Source organism: Antennarius striatus, chromosome 21 (assembly GCF_040054535.1).
Source record: "Antennarius striatus isolate MH-2024 chromosome 21, ASM4005453v1, whole genome shotgun sequence".
Lineage (NCBI taxonomy): Eukaryota > Metazoa > Chordata > Actinopteri > Lophiiformes > Antennariidae > Antennarius > Antennarius striatus.
Window position 1 is genome coordinate 4,905,408 of NC_090796.1, and position 15,051 is coordinate 4,920,458.

The following is a 15,051-nucleotide window of genomic DNA, read 5'->3' on the forward strand; positions in this document are numbered from 1 at the left end:
GTCAATAACACTTTCAGTCTGTCCAGAGGAGGCAAAATCTTAATAACATCTTGACACTTAACACAGTTTCTAAAATGCTTTACCAAAGAATGGGCTGTGGATTTTGTTACTTTAATCATTAAGGTTAACTTTCATCAACTTTTTTGACTTGTGGCATCATAACGTTGGTTGTACAAATCAACCATCCCTGGAAAGAACTTAAAATAGGCCAATAGCAACTGTAGGAAGGTATCCTCCAATTTAAATTAAATCTAAAATTACCTGCGTGCGCCCGCGCGTGCGCACATACACACTCACACACACACAAACACACACATTGTATAGATGGATAGACAGAGGACAGGTATATTGTAAATGTTTTGAGCCTCCCTTCTTTCTACGCTTGGATTTGCAGGACTGAACTAGGCAGAACATCACTGATTAGCTGAGCAGTAGTTATGTTATTTTTCCAAAATAATACAACATTTGAAAAAAAACTGCAGCGTTTCAAACAGTGTGAAAATGCCACCATCAAACCAACCCTTGGTCTCTATAGTGCACAAGGTGCACAACAAGTCAGTGACAGCCACAACTTAACGCGACCATGTCATCATACTGCTTCAATACTACGTTCTCCTCATCATCAAAATACAACAAACTGATGGATTGGAGTCTGTCTGGCACACAGCAGGGCGCTCCTACTTTATCAGTAGACAGCTTGAGTGCATTCATGATGGAGCGCACTGTGGCGTGGTTGGTAGCTCTGATGCTTCCCCCTAAGGGGAAAGGGCAGGAACCTTTGCAGTGATAGGCATTGTATCCCCGAGGAGAGATGATCCAGCCCGACCAGCCGATCTCATCAAAGTCAACAAAGAGGGGAACACGCTGGCAGGTGTGGGGGTGACTGGGGGGAAAGGATTCCGGTGACGAACGTCGTATCCTGATGCGACGGTTGTGGAGCACAGACTCTGCTGCTGCAGGTTTGGCTTAACCCAAGGAAACAAATAAAGGAACACATTAAGTTAATATGATAATTACATTAAAAAAAAAAATCACATTTGAGGTTATGTTGCATCTGTGAAAGATTTATTTACTGAGACAAAATATTTTAATTGTATTTATCTAACAGATGCATGTCATAAAAATAAATGTTGCTTTTACCACCGTGATTCGGGTTAAGTTGCTAGCAGTTGTTAAGGTTGCAGAAAAACCCAAAAACAAATGGGAGGAAGAAGGTTTACTGACAATGAGTGGGCATGACAACAACATTTATGAAGGTGATGATCTAAAACATAATGTAGCTTGACACTATTGTGAGACGATAAGCACACTTTAATGTGTACATTAATAAAAAAAAAAGGAATCCAGTGTGAAACTAACTATAACTGACTAATTATTCGTGTAATTTTCCTTTCTTAATTTATTCAAAATATTTACTTTGAATTTCATTTTTTGGGGGTTCCATATATATCCATGATACCAAAGTGCAAAGCCAATACAAATAACAGTCTCATCCATGACCCCTGTCTTACCCAAAAAGGACTGATTTGTTGCCCCTGGCCTCCCATCGTCTGAGAATATGACCAGATAGGCACTCATGTCAGTCATGGACTCCATCCAGTTACCAGAAGGAAGCGTGGTCACCACCAGGATGCCGTTATTCTCTTGATTGTTGAGGATCCACTTTGAAACCTTGCATTCAGAGCATGAACAGTTTTTACACATATTCACAGGAGTGAGAATGTGTTTTATTGATTTCAGGTCAGACACATTCATTTGTGGATCCACTGACAACTGGGTTTTTTTTAGAGTAAGATCAAAAATGTGTTACCGTTTGAGTGATATTGAAAACTTCCCATCCCTGTGTGTAAAGGGGCATCATTCTGGAGGTGATGATATTTCCTCTCCACGGTTTCACTCTACTATCCAGCACCTCATACAGATCCACCTGGACAATCACAACGTCAAGCTGTTTGTCAGGAGACATTTACAATAAAACATAATTTTCTTTTAAGAATTTGCTCACCTCATTTTAAGTCCTAATATTATTGTTCTTTGGTCGGTGATAAAATAATAAAATGAAGCTGGACTATTGCTCGTTTGTAGTTATAATGTGTCTCAAAAATATTCAGAATCAGACTAGATAATTTCACACAAAAGACATTTTACCTTATAGAAATGAGGCCCAGAAAACTTTCCGAGGTAAAACTTCTGTGTCTTTCTGAAACAACGGAACTCCGCTCTGACCATCCGCTCCTCTCTGTCGAGAGATGAGAGATTGAAGAAGTGAAACTTCTGCCCTGCTTGACCTGCAAACAAACAAAAAACATTAAACAGACATTAAAGTACAAAACGTTTTGATGAAAATATTGGGCAACGGCCTTAAAGTGATCAATTTACCGATCTACTTCTATTGACTGAGCGGTAGCCGCGCGTAAAAGCGCCAAGTTTGAAGAACAACTAGGTGCTCTAAGTAATGAGTGTTTATTTGTGCCAAAATACCGGCTTCGATTAAAAGTACATGTTTTAGTCAATACCTCCTCACAAAGTAATTAAATTCGCAAAGAGATGACTGCTTGGTTACCTTTATCTTCGAAACTCCGGACTACGTTTCCTTCCAAAATCTCCTTCTGGCTTTTTGGGTTCAAATTGTCGTCTGACACCCCTTGAAAAAAATCCAACATGAACTGAGGCGCCTTTTTGTGAGGAGCCACTATTGGACCTCGGGGTAAATCCCTCTGCTGGGGAACCGCGTCAAGCATCTCATGCGCCGCGTCAGTCGCACCCACGCCTGCGCGCCGTCCTCCTGCCGCTGCGTCCGGATGGATGGCGAGCGGGGAGAGGCATCTCAGCTGGAGAGCCAGGACGAGGCACAGTCGCAGAGATCTTGTTTTCATTTTAGAGATGGTGGACTGAATCCAATATCTGTGGGACAGCAGGAGATAAGGACGACCCCACCGCCGCCTGTGATGACAGGCTGCCCCTGTATTCACCTAACACCAGAAATGATTGAGCTGTGTTTGATTATAATGGGAAAAGCACAAAGGAAACACAGAAACGGCCGGAAAATGAGCTACAAAAACAATTGAATGACAAGGACGGGAGAGGTCATGCAGGGTTAGTGCGTCTATTTGACCTAGAGACATGTTAATGACATTTCCTACATATTTAAGCAAGTTATTTAAGATCTTTTAAAAAAAAACCTGATAAAAGAAAGTGAAATGTCAGCATGGAAAACTACATGTTGACTAAATCAGTTGTGGAAATGACTCACGGAATGGATGAAAAAAAATATATTGTGCAAATATTTCAAACTAAAATATACATTTAATTTGACATAACTCTGACGTGACGCCCATGCGTAGGAAGCATGCATGATGATAACCTTTGTCTTAATTAATGGGACCAATTAGCAGGGCCAACCAAATACTGTTATGATGTTTAGTCGGTGGGGCTCCACATCATGCGTTTCTCTGTTATCAGCATGAGGCCAGTTGCAGGAGAGTAAACGAAAAAGTCAAGTCGTGACGCAAATGAAACACGTTTTCAAAAGCTGCTTGTTAATGTGCACATTTCCACCAAACGCAGCCGGTTACTGCGTCCCTTCTCCTCCCCTCACCTCAGTTCACTTCTGTTTGGACAGTGACTCAGAGTTAACACCCAAATCTATGCAGCGCATTTACCCTCCCCTGGGGTGAATCTGAGATGAACTTCAATTAATCAGGTCAAACAAAAAAGATCAAAGGATCATTCTACTGATCAATGGCCCCAGCCTCCACCTTATTGTAAATAAAACCAAGGCCATCACAATGAAATGATGATCCTCTCATCCACAACCGTTACTCTCCTGATGACTGGCCTTTTTCTCTCTTGGAACAGCCAGACACAAAACTGTCAGATAAACAAAGAATAGATTGAAGATATTGCAAGCAGCCAGAAACCACAGGATCAAATGGTGATTGGCTTTCTTATCAGAATTTCATGTTGCATAATGTCCATCTTCCCGGGAGAAAGGTGAGAGAAGGTCTTATCCACAATCCCCCAAATGCTAATGGAACTTCAGGATATATGTATATCTACAGTATGAGAAATAGACATGTGGTCTTTCCATTTCTTGCTAATTCAAGGAACTGAAATGCTGAGGTAACATTCAGTCAAGGTGTAATCAAGTGACTCACACATGGTGCTGCTTGTGTTCCATGTGTGTTTGTGTGGCACGTGAACATGTGTGGGACAGCTGCTGAGTGTGGGTGTCCTCAAATGTTTACCCTGACCATGTGCTGATTGCAGATAGCTGAAAGGGAAACCCTCTGACATCAGAGGGTTTGTGCAGAGCGTTACCTCAGGGCAGGGGATGGAGTAGACGCCCCCATAACGCATACAGCAGAACTATACTGAAAGTTCCAAAATGGCGCTGGCAGTCATGGATTTTTAGAGAATGTTTGTGTCTGTGTTTCATAACTAGATTCTCCCTTGCTGAAGAAATACAGAATAAAGTGTTTAAGTTGAGGTTGTTAAATCTAACTATATATATATATATATATATATATATATATATATATATATATATATATATATATTTATTTATACAAACACATGTGCTGATCTTGACCTGAATACACTCCTAGAGATCATCAACAAGGGTTTTATTTTATTATTGTTTTACATTATGGTGTAAATTCTGCCCTGAGATGTGCTGGCTTCTCATTTGAAGTGTACCTCACCTCTCCCCCATGGTCACCTGGGATAGGGTCCAGCAGACCTGTGACCCTAAAGACGGACAAAAGCAAGACAATTTTGATCGTCTCACCTAAATAGATGAATGGATGGTATAAACTTGTTCAGTGGATATTGTACAAATGGAGTTTATCTAAAAAAAAAATCTAAATAATGTAGGATATAAATACATATTTATGGTGGACGATGGGCATGAACACCTCTACCAGCTGAGATGACAGTTTTGAGACTCTCGTGGTTTTAGTAAATACAATACAAATTTTATGGGCTTTTTTTGGTGTCTCTTCCGTTCTTGTCTTTGTGCATTTATGGGTGTTTGTGTTGAGGCTGCAGCTCCACACATCTGATCTGAATCTACCCATCATGCCGCAGTGCATGAAAACTGGATGTCTTACAAGCCATTACCAGATTAATTTGATTCATATGTTTTCTTGGTGATATTTTTTTGTCCTTATCCTATGTCCAAATCTAAAAGCCTCAACAAACTCAGATGGTGGATGCAAGACATATTCTTGTAGGACTATTTGACCCATGACGGAGGGATATGCTCAACTGGGTGTGATTCGAGTTTTATGTTTGACAGAAGAAGAGAAGAGTGATCTCTTCACTGTGACCTTGAAACCCACATCCTCGGTTTCTTTCTTTTTTATTATTTAAGCATATCTTAATGTGGAGTGAAGTAAATTCAAGGAAAATATAGAAATCACTGTTCAGGTAGTAAAATAATCTAGAAGGAATATGCACTAGCATACATGGTATCACCGTGTCTCACGTTGTGTTGCATCAAAAGCTCGGCTAGCATCAGTTCGCTATCGTTTAGCTGGAGCTCTCCACTTTAGCAGTGTGGCGTAAGCTCCATAGAACACGGTAGCTATTTATTCTTTTCATATGTTTGGTATGAAGTCTAATATTATTGTTTTATCATAATTAAACGTCAATTTCAAATTTTCAAGAATGATTTTGATGGTGTTTTAACATATAAAGGCTAATGGAGCTGGAGGTCGCCATGGTTTAATGTCTCTTTATGTATGTAGTGCTCTCAACTAAACAGCAGGCAGCACTATCGGCTTGTTGAAAACGGGAGCCGTGGTATTATTTCAGGATACAGAAAGCAAAATACTGTACCTGTATATCAACTTAGGCGCAGGCACGACATATTTTTGGAATTATATGACTTTTATATGACTTTATATTAAAAAAATAAATGAATCAAGCTTCTGTTGTTTAAATTTTTAGAGTACGGCACACTGTGAATATGATATATGGGTTTATATGTGGAAGGACACTGCAGTTATGTGATACAATGACTAAAATATGATGCATGTATGGAAAATCCATCATGTAACTTATTTTGTATGTACATAGTCACATATCCATTGTGTAGTTAAATCATTGTCATGCAAATCTATTAATCTTGAATTAATCTGTAGCTGCTGAAATGTTTCACAGACTGGCTTATTTTCAATATCCGTAGCACATAAAAGAAAATGTTGAACTTGTATTATGTTTTTGCCCTAGATGGTAGCACAGCATGCCATCTTTGTGCTACACAATTGACAGCACATTCTCTCCAGTGCTGTTGTCTTCTCTTTTACCTAAGGCTGTTTGGCTACACATCTGACATTGTGCCTATGTGTTAATGACTTCACCTTGTGTTAAATTCTGAGGCAATTAGAGACACATGGAAGGCATTTGCTGCAAGTGCTGGCCACCGCTACAACTCCATTTGAATGAATAATGAAGAGCAACACAGTCATAGGAAAAGTGGAAACATATGACATGAGTGTCAAAATGAGCCCCAATGTCATGTGATTGTTTTAAAAAATGCATCTCTATTGCCTCTGATGACAAATAAAGAATGTCAGCAATTATTTTCATCATTTTTAATAACCGTTTTATGTCCTTATAGTGTTTTTAACAAATAGTTGGCAAACAATGAGGAATGCAGCATTTGTCTCATGTCATCTCATTACATAGGTCTTAATATCTTTTTATGCTTAATATTATCAGTGTTTGAATGACTACATACACATTTCGGATAAATTATTTGTTTTGTTGCTGCACACTTTCATGGGTATCTAGATTTGACTCTGCATCAGTTTTACATATATCTCCACCCACTGGCAGTACCAAAACTGACATGATTAAGACTCACAAAAATTAATGGACCACAGAATCTTTGATGAAATCAAGAAAATGGCTTCAGAAGTTTAATGGAAGTGGTTAAAAATTGCTGGATCCGCCTGTTTTTCTGGATCCACTTCAGCATTACTTGGGTTCACCCTCTCCATATGCCAACCCTTCTACTGAAATAGGAGTGGTTCCTCAATGAAGAAGACAGTTACTAACAAATGAAAAAAGTAGTAATCACAGTGAAAAGATCACCTCATCAGGGTTAGCTAAAGATGCATAAACATGAAAAAATGTATCTCAATTTAAAGGAATTATTTTATCCTTCTAGTTTTGATATGTTATCCCTTTCTGGTTTGTGCTACGCTGCCTCTGTGCTACATCAGTTATGATTGAGACTACATTTTCACTGGTTATTCAGAGATCAGCGAATCTTCTCCCACATGAAGATAAGCTTTTCCACATGGAGACTTGATTTACTTTGATATTCCTGGGGACAAAAAAAATGCTCCTCTTATTTAGATGTTTTTCTATTTATTGAGGGGGTATAGAGAGTGCAGCACAATTACAAAAGAGCCTCAATTAAAATTAATTTAGGGAGGGGGGGAGAACTGTTTTTCTTTATAAAACTTGTCCAGGAACAACAGGTCATTACAATCATCATCATATGTTTTTATGCTTGTATTCCAAACTGGCCAAAGAAGGAATGCCAGCATCAGGAGATGTGATCAGTCTGACATCTGTGCTGTAATTCTGCTGAAGAGCAGTGACGTCTGCTGCGGTGGTTCAGGAGGTCTCTACCGTATCAGGAGCATCTCAGGAACCTGATAAGATAGACGGGGGGAAAAAAAGGTGTTATATCCAGGTACGCAAGGGGATGAAAATTAGATCACAACCTTGACCTTTAAAAACTAGGTCAATGTCAAATTTTTACTTTTATACCTTTTTAGGCACAGATCTCTGAAACCTGATGAGATATAGCCACAAAACAAAAAACAACATTTTTAGGAAACCAGAGGCAGAAAAATGTGATGATGTTGTGGGACTCTCTGACTGCCTTGTTAATGTTGTTGCTATTATGTTTGTTTATTTTCTTTCTGGTATGAGCAAACATATAATGAAATCAACAGGCATGAACACAACAGCATATAATGACTTCCAAGCAAGACATGCTTTCACCTGTGTCTGTTAGCTGATTGATGCAAAACATTAATGGGGGCGGCAGTAGCTCAGCGGTAGAGCAATCATCTTGAAGACACGATCGCCCAACCATCGGGGGTTTGAATCCCGCCCGACAGAACATCCTTCGGAGTGTGAGCTGATGGTGGGAGGCGTCGGCTCACCTCCCAGCCACTGCCGAGGCGCCCTTGAGCAAGGCACAAGATGCTCATTGGGGCGCAACCCTCGTGTGCGACCTGTCAGTCCGCCTCCTTTGTACCTCTGTATGTCCTCTATACTAATTGCATGCATACAGGCCCCTAGTGTGTGCTGTGTTCAGGGGCCTGTAATCTGTAACCCCTGTGTGTGTAATTACCACATACAGTATATGTACATGTGAAGTGTGAAGTGTAAAAAGAATTTCCCCAGGAGGGACAATTAAAGTACTGGTTATTATTATTATTATCATTATTATTGTTATTATTATTATTGTTATTATTATTATTATTATTATTATTATTATTATTATTATTATTATTATTATTATTATTATTATTATTATTATTATTATTATTATTATTATTATTATTATTATCATGAAAAACTGATTTCCATTTTATTTGTGGTAAGCTGCATCAAAGGGCTAAGCAAGAAGAATTTATAGCACTTACAGTGCAAAGCTGAATCTTCACAGATTCACAGTGATTTCCTCTTTCAATGAAGTTCTGTCATTTGTTTAGTTTGTCTGATTTTAAGCAGAATTACTTAAATACTATTGGAAGAATTTACATCAAAGATGGACCAGAACATGTTCCAGAGATGATCAACTCATGGGGATGATCAGGATATGTTTTTTGTAAGTGATTGTTTAATGTCATGAAATAAAGCAGTTTGTGTCACTTTGTTTTATAACTTTGATACTATGCAAAATAGAATAGAAACAATTGGAAAAAAACTTCCATAAAAACACATTTACAGCCTTAGTGGTGTTTCGTCCTCTCATGTTTTCATTTTCAAAAAATTGGATGAGGCTTAAGTTTCAGTTGTGTGAATATTTTGACATTCTGAATTCTATGATCTGTAGTAGTTTTGCTTGAAGATTTACAAATTATAGAAGAATGAACCATTGGTGTTGGTTGAGTTATGCCATCACCAAGTTCTCATCCAAGAAGAACTCTATCATTAGATTTAACCAGATTCTAGAATTCAGAATTGGAAGCTGTACTAAAAAAAAAGACAAAACATTCAGGAGTTACTTGTTGACCTGATGCGTCTTGAGCATTATTATTCACATGATTTACATGGATAGAGACACATTTGTTTGATGTGGACACATTTTTTTCATTTTCTCGCATGTGTTGTCCCAAACAACAGATATGTCAGTTCACTGTCTGCCCCTTAGTCCTACATACACCTTCTCCATCTCACCTCCCACTTTGTAGCTTACCATCACAGACCAATCCAGACATAAGTTTTTCATAAATTGTTGTGTCATAAAACTGTCAAAAATCGTTTCAAGACAAATCATAGTAAGGCAAGCTGCAAATAAGGGTGTTCAGGAAAAAGGCAACCTGCTGAAGCACCAACAGGAGGAAAGACAGACGTGGATAGGGAATGACAGGAAGGATAGACTGACACAAGGAGAAAAGACAGACACTCAGATATAAAATAAAATGGCCAGGTTTCTGTAAGCCTCCATCACCATACCTGAGACGGGAGTATTAAATTAATGCTCACTGGAGCCATTAGAATGACTAAAGGATATCCTCCATTGGAGCTAATGAGGGCTTGAGCGTATGTGCTGGTCAGATGGAGACTACAGGACTTCCTGTTTCATTTTTCCATGTATGAAGAGCTGGTTTACATTAAAAAATGTCATTTGCTTGTTGGAAGAACTATTAAAGTTTTGGCTATGTGTAAAAGTGCAGTTTTAGTGCAAGCAAGTTTGGCTACATGCACATATTGTTTACCAATGTCTGTCTTATGTACACAGACTATCCTCTGAACCTAAGAAAAAAAAAAAGGGATTTTTTTTTTTTTAATTCCAACAAAGCACTAAAGTTTCAATGGTAGTCAACTTGTGGCTAAAAACTTTTGTTGATATGGAAGTCTGTTGATTTAACCTGATGCCATGAATAATAACCAAAATTCTTTGGATAAACAGCATCCTTTAAATCTGAGAAAAAGCTTTTGATTGGAGAATTATGATTTCACCTATATACGTACTAAATATGCACAACGTCTACATGAGACAATTATTATTATTTATTTTTTTTGTCGCTGTTGCAAATCTGGTTAGTGCTGCAGCACCTATCTGGGGTCTATAGATGTAAATGGCAGCTAATCAGTTACGAAATAATCAATTCCATTATGTGCCAATTGCCAAAGCTAAAAGGTGATTCCCCTCACACAATAAAAGGAGTAAAAATAGTGCTAAACAGCTTGTGCTACACAGCTATCTTGACTCATGATAAACTTAAAACATGTCTGCCAACAACGCAAAACAATATGATTGATTTCCCCTTAATGTTTTTCATTCAAGTCAATTCAGCTTTACTCTCATTCTGCCATACATTTGTTCTACAAAGCACTATGAGAATGATTCCCAGAGATCATGGGGCCCAGAGCAGAATAAATATGAATGTAAATATGAATCTCTTTGAATCATCTAAGACAAAAAAACCTCACATAAAAAAGAAATTTATAACACACAATAGTGCAATTCAAACATGATTACTCACAGTGAGGAAATTATAAAATTGTATCTTAGCTAATCAAATCGCATCTCATCTCATCTAAACTCGTCTCATTTCACCTCATTATATATTTGTAGAATACTGTAATCTCATGTCATCTCATTTTATCTTAACTTAGCTGATCTGATCTTATCTCATCTCATGGGGCGGCAGTGGCTCAGCGGTAGAGCAAAACGTCTTAAGACCAGTCATAGTCCAGCCATCGGTGGTTCGAATCCCACTCCCACGGACATCTTCGGAGTGTGAGCTGACAGTGTGGGGTTCAGCTCACCTCCCAGCCACTGTCGAGGCGCCCCTGAGCAATGCGCCGTCCCCCCAACAAGATACTCATTGGGGCGCACCCCGAAGTTGCAACCCATCACTCTGCCTCCCCCAGTAATGTGTGATTATTAATCATGTGTGATTGCATTGCATTGATTGCCCCTAGTGTGTTTACAGGGGCCTATATACAGTGTTTGGGTGTGCTTTGCTACTAACACATATATACTGTATATGCATGTAAACACGAGTGTAAAGATAATTTCCCCGTTTGTGTGGACAATAAAGTGTGCTTTAATCTTTAATCTCATCTCTTATTTATTTTTAAAATATTTACCTGTAAATGTAATAGTAAAGGCTTTTTTCAAGTGAGTATTTCCGTTTTGAAGGGATCATATGTTATGGAATACAAAATGAAAATGACTTAAGAAAACCAGGATAGCTGTTTCTCATCTTTCCAGCATTTATGCTAGGCTACACTTGGTTGTAGCACAGAATATAGAATACAGAAATATATCCAAAATCAAGGCCTGATGTAATTCATAAAATCTCAAGTAAAAAGATACACATGGTGAAAGGTGACAGTGAACGTGTCTCACATTTATTTCAAAGAATCAACAGTTCTTAGTTGTTGGTGTTCTTTAGCTCTGAAGTAAATCATTCATCTCATTCAGATTCCAGTTCTAATGTGGAGAAACAAAGAGTATTGAGCTCTACAGGCAGTGGGATTGCATGTGGGCCATTTATAATTTTTTTTTTCTTCTTTCTACACCCCATTTCCCCTCCTATCCGGCACAGCGACCTCACCTTTCTGTCATTAAGTCAGCCAGACGCTACTTCATCTTGCAAATTGTTGCAGTGTAGATGATATTCTTGATTGCTAAAACACAGTAATTCCCCTGCATTTGTCCATTTGCAGTAGAAAGTTGTTCATAATATCCACTTGTTCCCTATTACACTAATTGTTAGCTGTATGAGCCACCTGAACAGCTGTGGGTGTAAGATTTTGTTTAGATTTATTTTTGGTTTTTTTAGTTTTTTGATCACTTCATTTTCCTTTCCGTAGCTAACATCTGATTGGTGTGTGATTTTAACAGCATTATTCCCACTTTAACCAAGTGAAACTACACTTGATCCATTCATCAGGTGTCGCTCACCTTAACTACTCCTTTTCCTCTGTTTGCTAGCTTTAAATGTAATACTTCCTGTTTGTTCCAGAAGATTTTCCTTAGAAAACAAAGTAGGGATTTTGACAGCAACAAATAGTTGGGTGCCAATGTGTTCAGCCTTTTTAGTGCCAAAGATGGAAGAATGGAGGCCAACAATGAGTAAATGGTTGGAAGAACATTAAGACTGAGGGGGTATCTTAAAGGCAGATGGCACTGGTTAAAGTCTGGCTGGACAATGAGATCAAAACATCGATTAAACCATTTATTTCAACCAATCATAACAGCAACATGTTTATGCCTGTAGCCAAAGAAGAATCAATCACTTATGTGGAATTGTGCAGAAATTTTGTCCAACATGATGAACAAAATGTTGGGAAACATTTTGTATCCATGATATTCCAGCGGAAATTTTGTTTGAATTAATAAAGGAGAATTCTGTCATGCAGTGAATTACTGGCAATTTTTATGGATAAAAGAGCAGCCAAGTTCGAAATTTCCTAACAGTTAATTCAAAATACAATTTAAAATCAGTAAATGAATTACAGCTTGACAAATGAAGTCAATCAGAGAAAAATATATTGCAGTTACAATCATACAAAATAGGAGAGGGCATAGCGTAAGAACTTCCAGAATAGAAATGACTAAGTTTCTTTTTAGTGTTATCATATTTCATCCACTCAACCTGTTTATTTGCTTGCATAGTTTGTGACAAATGAAAATAAAAAGTAATTAACTTTAAATCAATAATTTAACATAAAAAACAACATGTGGCCTTAATACGTGTTTATTTTCCTAAGGATGACTTGGTTTGATGTCATGATCGTCACTTGTAATCACTTGGAGAAAAAATGATTATCATTGATTGTCCAAAAAATGTGTTAGCAGGCAGATTATTCACAAAATGAGTTGTGTATGTAGGGAATTTTTATCCAGACCTGCCTTCATCCATCATGAAATAGAAAACCTCTGAAAATGATCAACAAAAATGATGTATTTTTAAAACCCTTGAGTGTTTATCTAAAGATCATCAGTGTTGAAAGTGTTCATAGGCAGCAAGTTGCATTCACCATGGCAACTGTATGAGATTAAAATAAATCAGTGGTGTGTTTCAGCTATTTCTAGAGATATCATAGGAGCATGAGAAGAACTGCATCTTCAAATGGAGCCCTAGTGAAAGCTTAGTCTGGTAAATGATTATTTATGATTATTTTGTACACAAGAGAGTTATTCTTTGTCCTTCCTGACATTCACACATCTCAACCATACTCAGACTAGATTTCCTGCTGTCCTTGTCTGTGGCTGTGTAATGGACATATCATCTGGTCAAATCTACCCAATATCACAGTGACACACCGTCATTCTTAGCCTTGTTCATCTTTCTGCTGAATTTTTATATTGGATTCTATTTGTTCATCTCCCATTTATGCTGTGTGTGGCTTCCACCTCCCCATCACTTCTCAGTCTTCATAAATTCAACTTCCTCAATTCATCAACCTCAGCAGAAACATCAGCTGCCACCACCACCAACAATGATTCGACTCGATATCTTGCTGCTGCTAACTGCTACTGCTGCTCAAGGTAGATGCACTTCAACACAACCTTGTCTGAGAGACTAATTACATATCATCCATAGTAGACAATTTTAGTTAATACACTGTCTCTGAAGATTTAAATTAAACCACTTATTTACAAATTAACAATTTATTGTGCATATTAATTTGAAAAATACAGGAATGGGTCTGCTGAAAGAACGGTTAGTGGGAACTTTCTTCACTTCCCTCTGTGGGCTTTTCAATGTGAGCCAACATCCTTCGTCTCCCCCAGCTCGTCTCATGTATATTAAGGTGTAATGGCCCAGTTGTTGTAGCTATGGCTCCAGTAGCTCCACACAACCAAGCACGTGGAGTGCAGATGTGTGGTACCGCTATATGCAAACACATGGATATTATGTGTATAAATGTGTGTGTATGGACCATGAGTGTCTGTGTGTCTCATGTTTCCAGATGAAGTGAGGGCTTATGTTATTTAAATTGGCTCATACATCATGCTACCAGCACTTTATTACTGAGGTCTCCTATCAGAACCACACATCTCCCGCTACTTTTTTGTATACTTTATTTGCATAAACTGGTCACTGGTTTGGAAAATGTTGCTCACAAATGATGTGAGAAAAACTGGAGCTTTGCCTATCTGCTACAATTTGTTCTTCCCATTTTCTTTACCGCAAAACCTGCAGAATGTGAGACTTTAGACGAAGGAAAAACAGAAGAAAAAAATGTTTAAATTTCTATCTTTCAGCGATCTGATTGCCAGAACCCAAAAGCTTACAGAACCTACTCCAAACCAAACCCTCAGTGTGGGATATACTGAGGATTACATAACGTAGATCAAAGTACTTTCACACGACAGAGGTTTTTCAGTCCTAATATAAAGAAAGAGATAACATGACTTGTAAGTACAGTATATGTAGTTTCAGTTGTTTTAACCACCAATGAGACCTGAACCATCTTTTTGTGAGGTTACTTTATACTATTGGCATAATATTTATCTTTCTTGTCAGGCTTTTAAAAAAGCTTTGTGACAGAGATCTTCACGTTAAAGTAGGAATGGCTGCATTTTACTCCATCATTAATGCAGGTGGGTGTGAAAATCCAAAGAGTCTAAATGCTGATTTTTAGTGCAGATAAAGCTCATGCAAATCATCTTTTACAGATCAACATGGAAGTCACAGGAATTGTAGAACACTGGTCCCTTCACTTCATTTATGAGCAGTTAGTCATACGAGGAGCCCAGTGACGCAAACCCATCACCTATCCTTCAATGACACGTCAGTAGAACAGGCTCCATTTGTTTTGGGATAACTG

General features: G+C 38.1%; 1 protein-coding gene across 1 annotated transcript; it reads right to left on the reverse strand.

Annotated features, from left to right (window-relative positions):
• Positions 1-555: 555 nt before the first annotated feature.
• On the reverse strand, positions 556-2,876 carry LOC137588835 (bone morphogenetic protein 2-like). The gene is made up of 5 exons (XM_068306131.1): positions 2,564-2,876; positions 2,149-2,288; positions 1,811-1,927; positions 1,509-1,671; positions 556-968 (listed from the first exon to the last, which is right to left on the reverse strand). The coding sequence occupies exons 1-5, from the start codon at positions 2,874-2,876 to the stop codon at positions 556-558; spliced, it is 1,146 nt and encodes a 381-aa protein (XP_068162232.1).
• Positions 2,877-15,051: the final 12,175 nt, after the last annotated feature.